Genomic DNA, 8,114 nt, shown 5'->3' on the forward strand with positions numbered 1-8,114 from the left:
CTGGCCACACTATTTCTGATACAAGCCAGGATGCCATTGGCTTTCTTGGCCACCTGGGCACACTGCTGGCTCATATTCAGGCAGCTGTCAACCAACACCCCCAGGTCCTTTTCTGCCAGGCAGCTTTCCAGCCACTCTTCCCCAAGCCTGTAGCGTTGCATGGGGTTGCTGTGGCCCAAGTGCAGGACCTTGCACTTGGCCTTGTTGAACCTCATACAATTGGCCCCAGCCCATCGATCCAGCCTGTCCAGGTCCCTCTGCAGAGCCTGCCTACCCTCCAGCAGATCAACACTCCCACCCAACTTGGTGTCATCTGCAAACTTACTGAGGGTGCACTCGATCCCTTTGTCCAGGTCATTGATAAAGATGTTAAACAGAACTGGCCCCAACACAGAGCCCTGGGGAACACCGCTTGTGACCGGCTGCCAAATGGATTTAACTCCATTCACCACAGCTCTTTGGGCCCGGCCATCCAGCCAGTTCTTTACCCTTGTCGTAGGAAGGTGATCACCATTAAGTTATTGGAATTACCCCTCGATCACCATTAAGTTATTGGAATTACCCCTCTATGCCCTGTTCCTCACCCCCCTGAGATATATTATTCTGACTTTTTAATAGTGCTTAGGTAGTGACAAGAACTTAAAGAAAGAATCATCTTGAGAAGCAATCTTCGCTTCAAGTGGTGTGCTCAGTGTTGGTGGCGATTTTTTTTGTATTTTAAGGGTCAGAGTGCCCTCTTCTGTCCTATCCGTGCCTGATTATTAACTCACGACTGTGTTAGATCAGCAGATTATCAAGAAATACTGTGACCTGTCTTCTGCACACCCTACCATCTTCTAAACAACAGTTACAAAACGAAACAGCTGATCACAAACTAGAAAATAACTCTTGTTAATGTGGGGGCTCAGGCAGGCTACAAAGTCAGCTGCCACCCATAAAAGGGGCTGGGGGAACCTCACAGGCAACATGATAGATCTAATTAGTTGATGAGGTCAGGCATATTTTGAAGTGAACCTCTGCGAAGTTTAAACAGTGGGTTGTTATTTAATGGGTCCACACTCTGCATTTAAACTTTGCCTCTCTCCTGCCTGTGTAGCTGCTAATTGAATCCAGACTGACACCTGAGGAAAACTGACTGAAACAAACATATTAAAAGTAGTTCAATAATACCAATGTATATAATCATTTCTAAACTAACCATGCTGAAATCAGTGGGACTGCAGGTTAGCTGAATTATGGACAGAGCTAACAATGGTCCAGAAAAATTTATTAGTGGAGGCTTTCTATCATGAAAACACATGTTTCATGATAGAACACAGGAGCATGTTTCTGGAAACCATATAACCACCTTTGTGCAGCACAGCCAGCGTTAATAAACTGTGGTGGATCCTCCCCACGTCCCAAGGAGCTGCTACGAGTGTGCCTGCACCGTATTCCCACCACTGCTGATGAGCCCAGCGACGCACTGGAAGCTCTCGCCTTGCAACCCAATGCCACAGCACCTGGCCCCTCTCCCCTTCCATGTCTGCTTTGGGGCCGGGGGTGCCCTCTGGTCCTCCTCTGGTCCTCCTTCTCCCCCACCCGAAACCACCTTGAGGGACGGGTTGAAAGGAGCTACTTGGTTTCCTCCCGCCCCTGAAGGGACACCTGCCTCCAGCACCAGCCGACTACCCCGGCTGCCACCCGCCGCCCTGGGAGGAGGCGGCCCCGGCAGCCTTATGCCTTTTGGGGTCCCACTTGGGGCAGGGCCCATCCCTGCGGCAGGGACCAGCCACGGGCCCTCCAGCAGGGCAGGCCAGGGCCCTTTCCTCAGGTATGAACGGGGCCGCCCCGCAGCCGGGCTCTGGCGTGGGAAAGCCCCACAGGGCCCGAGGCGGGCCCAGCCGCGGGCCCTGCTCCTCCCTGCGGGCACGGGCGAGCAGCCCCGCCAGCCACAGCTCCGCTTCGCGCTTCGGGCTAGTTTGGCCCGCGGCGCTCGCCATAGCGGCGCTGCGCGCATGCGCCGGCAGGCCGGAAGCGGCCGTAGTCGCCATGGCAGCCGCCTGGGGGAGGCTGTTGCCGCGAAGTGCCGCGGCGGGGGCGGTGGGCCTCGCCGCCGCCCGGCCCGCTCTGCCCGGCAGTGAGGACCGTCCGTGCCCCTTATCCCCCGCCTGCCTGGTGCCCTCTTCCTCCGCGGCTGCCCGCGGCCTCTCCCTGTCCTTCAGCGCGCCCCGGCGCGTTTGCCCAGAGAGCGGGGTCGGGTGGGGTGTGCTCGGTGGGGCTGCCCGGGCCTGCTTTGCGGGAGTGGGATCTCGAACTGCGCAACTGTTGGGGACTGTTCAACTTGAAAACACGGGGGTTTTAAAACTATTTTATTTTTGCAGGGTGGTTTTCTTCCTCGGGGTATCGAATTAACAGCGATGGAAAGCCAGCAAAATTTCAGCCACCTCCAAAGCCCGTCATTATTGACAAGCAGAAGCAGAGAGAGGAGAGGAGGTAGGGTGTCCTGGTGCTTGTCACAGTGGGCTTGTGTTCATGTCTGCTGTCAGGCTGGTAATAGTGTGAGCACTTCCTTAAAGCTCCAAGGCATTATTACACAAAAAGTTCTAGCAAAGACCATTTATGTTGAAATATGTTTAAAACACCTTAAAATACTGTGTTCTGGAGTTCCTGAAAGCAGTGAAACATGAAAAAAATGTATAGCAGTAAACGCTTTTGCAAATTATGGGGTTAATGTGTTAATGTGGGTTTTATGTGGTTAATGTGTGAGGTTCTCTCTGTTAAAGGCATGCATCTCTTCAGTATGCCACAAGGTGACAGGGACATGGGTCCTGTGTCTGCTTTTGCCTTGGACCTTGAGATCTACTCTGAGCGCATACGTTACTGTTTGTGAAATGGAGCTGATGTCAGCAGTGGTAACCTTCATGAAACGTCTCTTGTTCTGAGTACTTTTGTTGTCACCTCCGCCCGTTTGCATTGCTTTAAATGGCACAGTGGTTAAAACTGCAGTGCTGTGTCTGGAAGGAGAGTGACAGTACTGTATTGTTCATCTCCCCCCCCAAAAAAAAACAAACCTGTAGCATGTAGGCAGCCTAAGGAGTGGGGAAGGTATTAAAAATCAGATTGTAAAAATTTCCACTCCATCTTCAGATCTGTTAATGGAAATATCTTTAAGAAGTGAAGAGTCTACATGGCTCTTCTAAGAAATGCAGGGTGTGATGCGGCAGCTGGGCAGAACAGGGAGCTACATTTAAATGATGTTTTATTCTCCTGAGACTGTGCAGCTTTGAAGATCATGAGAGGGCTTGATGTTGTTTATTGTCTGTGTGGCTGCCCGTAGGCAGCAGCACCAGCCAGAACCTCTGTGCTGCCACATGCGTTGCCCTGTGATCCCCCGGCAGCCCCCGTAAGGTTTGTGAGGCAGGTTTGCATTTGTTATCCTTTTCTGTGTTGGGCACTTCTCTCCTGGCCAGATCCAGGACTTTAAGATAACGTCTGTTCTAGTGAATTAAACGTGTCCAGCTTCATCCTCTAGCTCTGAGGCCAAGCAGTCTTACCCTCCAAACCAGAGCGACCACATCCAAATGGTCTCTTGGAAATGGTCCTCGGCGCAGGCCAATACCGTATCAGGAAGTGTGCCTTAGACTGAGCAGTCAGACAATTGAGTTTGAGAGCATGAGGAAATTCCTTGCCATGGTTTAATTTATTGGAGCAGAAAATAGTTTTAAGAGTCCCTTTAAGCTGCTCTAACACAAAAGGACGTTTATGTGGTGTCTCCTATAGGCTCTGTTTGGCTGTTTGTAAAAACTGGTAATAGATTGTTCCGTATCTGTTACTATAAAGTCATCAAACATTAAATGTTCTGTCACATGGATGACAAGTAAACCATGAAATAACCTGTTCCTAAGCTGTGGCAGCAGTAACTGAACTGTCCTCTTTCAGTCAGCTCCTCTGAGACCAACATTTATTGTTGGTTTTGAAAAACATCCGTTTAAAAGAACAAAACAAAAAAAAAACCCAACAACAAAAAAGCCCCACAAAAAATCTTTTGGATAACAAAAAAAAATTTGTAACTTCATGAACTGCAGTTCATATCTCTGAAAAGGCAACTGGTATTGGTGATTAACAGGTGGTAATTTTTACTTTTTAGGCCAAATACTTGGATTTCTCTAGTACTTTTTATGCAAAAAACTTTTGTTTGATGCTTACAAAAGTTTGGAATTTCTTATAGGTTCTTGAGCCCTGAATTTATACCTCCGAGAGGGAGAACAGATCCTCTTAAATTCTATATAGAAAGGAAGGATATGATACAGAGACGAAAAGTCTTCAACATCCCAGAGTTCTATGTTGGTCAGTAACAGAACTTTCATAATTTTGTCAATATTGTTCATTGGGTGGGGTAGTAAAAAGCGTGGTCGGATGTTGTAGAATATCACAGACCATCACAGTATCAGGTGTGTCAGATGAACTAGTCTGTGTTTCTATGCTTACTACTTCATCTTTTAATTTCATATTTATATCCAGTTTCCATTAAAAATGTAATACTAATGTTTGCTGTGTGTTGGGGGTTTTTTTTAAATCCTGGCCCTTTAGCATATGGTTTACCAGTAAAGCTCAAGAAAGGAAAATACATTATATTATTTTATTCAATTTCCATGGTGAAGAGTAAAAAATAAAGGTGAAGGTCTAAAGTTGAAGAAGCTTCATAGTTAACCTGCAGAATCACTTTAACATAAATTAATTCAGGGTATGTTAGAAGTTTATTCTGTTTCTGGCAGTTTTTAGTGCAAAATAAAGCATTTTCAAAATGCACCTAAATATGTGCACTCTGTGACTCTTTCCCCACATTTTGGTATGTGTTTACTCCAACAGTCTGGGTTGTTTTTTTTTTTTGGCAGGCAGTGTACTCGCCGTTACCACTGCAGATCCATATGCCAATGATAAGGTTAACCGGTTTGTAGGCATCTGCATTCAAAGAGGAGGGAAAGGACTTGGCGCTACCTTTGTCCTTCGGAACGTTATAGAAGACCAAGGTGGGTTTTTAACTGTGGTAATTATGCTGGAGCTGGTAAGCAAAAAATGTTGAAGTTGTACGTGAAGGGATATCTGGTGTAGAAATTTCATCTGCAGAGAGGATGACAACAGATTAAAGTGAAATCGTGAGTCTGCCTACTAGGGGATACTGCAAGTTTAAAACTGTATACACAGAGATGTTGACACGCTATATATTTGAAGGCATGGAACTGCTTAGTAATTTTTTGTCTATATACTTAGTGATTTTTAGATCTGTATTCTGAGGAGACTGAATGTGATCCGCTATGGCTGTGCTTATATTTGACCCTGGGCAGTCTACTGCTAGCCATGTAAATACTAGCCCAGTTTGAGCACTGTGTATTTGCATGAACTGTTTAACAAGCAACAGATTAGCAGAGTTTTATAGAATCATTAAGGTTGGAAAAGACCTCTCGGATCATCTGGTCCAACCAGCACCTCCATGCCTACTAAACCATGTCCTAAAGTGCCATATCTACAAGTTTTTTGAACTCCTCCAAGGATGGTGACTCCACCACCTCTCTGGGCAGCCTGTTCCAATGCTTGATAACCCTTTCGGTGAAGTAAAATTTCCCAATATCCAGTCTAAACCTCCCCTGGTGCATTTGAGGCCATTTGAGGCCAACTTGAGGCCGTTTCCTCTTGTCCTATCACTTGTTACCTGGGAGAAGAGACCGACCCCCACCTCTCTACAACCTCCTTTCAGGTAGTTGTAGGGAGCGATAAGGTCTCCCCTCAGCCTCCTTTTCTCCAGGCTAAACAACCCCAGCTCCCTCAGCCGCTCCTCATCAGCCTTGTGCTCCAGACCCTTCACCAGCTTCATTGCCCTTCTCTGGACACGCTCCAGCACCTCAATGTCTCTCTTGTAGTGGGGGGCCCAAAACTGAACACAGTATTCGAGGTGCGGCCTCACCAGTGCCAAGTACAGGGGGACAATCACTTCCCTAGTCCTGCTGGCCATACTATTTTTGATAGAAGCCAGGATGCCATTGGCTTTCTTGGCCACCTGGGCACACTGCTGGCTCATATTCAGGCGGCTGTCGACCAACACCCCCAGGTCCTTTTCTGCCTGGCAGCTTTCCAGCCACTCTTCCCCAAGCCTGTAGCGTTGCATGGGGTTGCTGTGGCCCAAGTGCAGGACCTTGCACTTGGCCTTGTTGAACCTCATACAATTGGCCCCAGCCCATCGATCCAGCCTGTCCAGGTCCCTCTGCAGAGCCTTCCTCCCCTCAAGCAGATCAACACTCCTACCCCATTTGGTGTAATCTGCAAACTTACTGAGGGTGCACTCAATCCCCTCATCCAGATCATTGATAAAGAATGAAAGAGATAAAGAATAGGAAGAATCTATTATAATAGATTCTGTTTTATGACAGAATGGGGGGAGATGCAAATACTGATGTTCTGAAAGCAAACACAAAATGGGTGGGTGTCTCTATATACACTATACATACAACAAGATAGCCATTCAATGTCTCTTAAGCCATTCTGTTATCAAAGACTTGACTTACAAAAGAAAGTTACATTTGCCTGTGCAGACACAAATGCACACGTACATACACATGCACACAGCACTGTATAGTGTAGTTCTCTGGTAAGTAAAAAGCAGTTCTTGAATAACACAGGAATGTATAACACTGAATACTAATTTGGTGTTAGTATTTCTAATTAATTTGGTTCATTAAACCAGACTTTCTCTCTCAAAGGTGTTGAAATATGTTATGAACTATACAGTCCTCGAATCCAGGCAATCGAGGTTCTGAAGCTAGAAAAGAGGCTGGATGACAACCTGATGTACCTGCGAGATGCCCTCCCTGAATATAGTACTTTTGATATGAATATGAAACCTGTGTCTCGTTTAGACCATGAAGAAATTCCTGTAAACAAGGTAGGAACCACATGTTTCAGAGGGAAAGTGGAAGATAATTTAGGTAACTTTTCTATCTGACTGATATCCTGGAAGGCCGTTAAACACCTCTCCATTGCATTAGTTACCAGCGTGACAAAAGTATACAAAATAAGGCAAGTCTTTATGCCATTGCTATAGTGAAAGAATGTTGAGAATGTAAGTAGCTACCATCCTCAGTAGTTAATTTTGAAGACATACAAGGAGTAGCAGCCCCCACATGCCTCTATATAACACTGTGCAGAGAGGAAAGCTTTTCTTACAGAAATGTTATTGGTAATGTTGTTAACTGAGTTGGGAGTGGTAGGAGTCAGGAAAGAAGGTAAGACTGGAAGAGTCAGCTAAAATCCGCGTCTCGGAGAAGATCCAGAAACCAGCAGACCCTGTCAGAGTGTTGTCTAGAAACTCAGTAACTCACAGTGGTTGTTCCTCCCTTTCCCCATCATGCTACTTTTCCTTAATAAGGAGTACAACTACAAAACATGAGTTAACTTCACTTTGTGTCAATTTAAGGATTGTGTAATAAATCAAGACTGTTAATTAAAAATGTTACAAGATACTATGACAACAGTCCTGTAGACGCAAAGAATTCCTTTTCTCCTAATAGTGTAGAGTAGTAGTTCCTTCACATACTGACAAATTGCTCTGTTTTCTCTTACTTTCCTTCTGTTAGAGCAGCAGTTGTCTCACCTTTTGCTAAGCTCACAATCAAAATTCTGATTACTTAATACCTTTTGATTTAATTTTTTTTAATCTTTCACCCCAGCTGCAGGTACGAATGAAACCTAAACCATGGTCAAAACGGTGGGAAAGGCCAAAATACAATATAAAAGGAATAAAGTTTGAGCTACCTGAAACAAAAATGAAAGCAGCACAGAAGTGGAGCCAGCCATGGCTAGAGTTTGATATGCTGCGAGAATATGATACTTCAAAAATAGAGGAGAAAATTTGGAAAGAAGTGAATGAAGAGCTTAAAAAATAATAATGGTTTTCGCAGTCTAGGAATTACTGAGAAAATTAATATTTACTTTGAATTTACTGTGTGGATTACCACTTGTCAAGTTTTGTAACTATACATAGGCAAAATACAAAATAAAGTTAACTTTTCCAGAAAATTTCAAAGTGTACAAACTGTTGTGGTTGAACACTACCTTTCTGTTCCTGAAAACAGCCACTC

At 45.4% G+C, this 8,114-nt stretch overlaps 1 protein-coding gene across 2 annotated transcripts; it reads left to right on the top strand.

Moving 5' to 3' along the window:
• Positions 1 to 2,004: 2,004 nt before the first annotated feature.
• On the top strand, positions 2,005 to 8,068 carry MRPL19 (mitochondrial ribosomal protein L19). 2 transcript variants are annotated; one of them, XM_075497809.1, is made up of 6 exons: positions 2,005 to 2,119; positions 2,364 to 2,475; positions 4,211 to 4,329; positions 4,878 to 5,012; positions 6,738 to 6,919; positions 7,704 to 8,068. In XM_075497809.1, exons 1-6 carry the CDS (start codon positions 2,032 to 2,034, stop codon positions 7,917 to 7,919), a joined length of 852 nt encoding a protein of 283 aa, XP_075353924.1. In that variant the 5' UTR covers positions 2,005 to 2,031; the 3' UTR covers positions 7,920 to 8,068. The 2 variants fall into 2 exon arrangements, with proteins under 2 accessions (XP_075353924.1, XP_075353923.1); XM_075497808.1 differs by having other exon boundaries at positions 2,007 to 2,128.
• Positions 8,069 to 8,114: the final 46 nt, after the last annotated feature.

This window comes from Mycteria americana, chromosome 3 (genome assembly GCF_035582795.1).
Source record: "Mycteria americana isolate JAX WOST 10 ecotype Jacksonville Zoo and Gardens chromosome 3, USCA_MyAme_1.0, whole genome shotgun sequence".
Lineage (NCBI taxonomy): Eukaryota > Metazoa > Chordata > Aves > Ciconiiformes > Ciconiidae > Mycteria > Mycteria americana.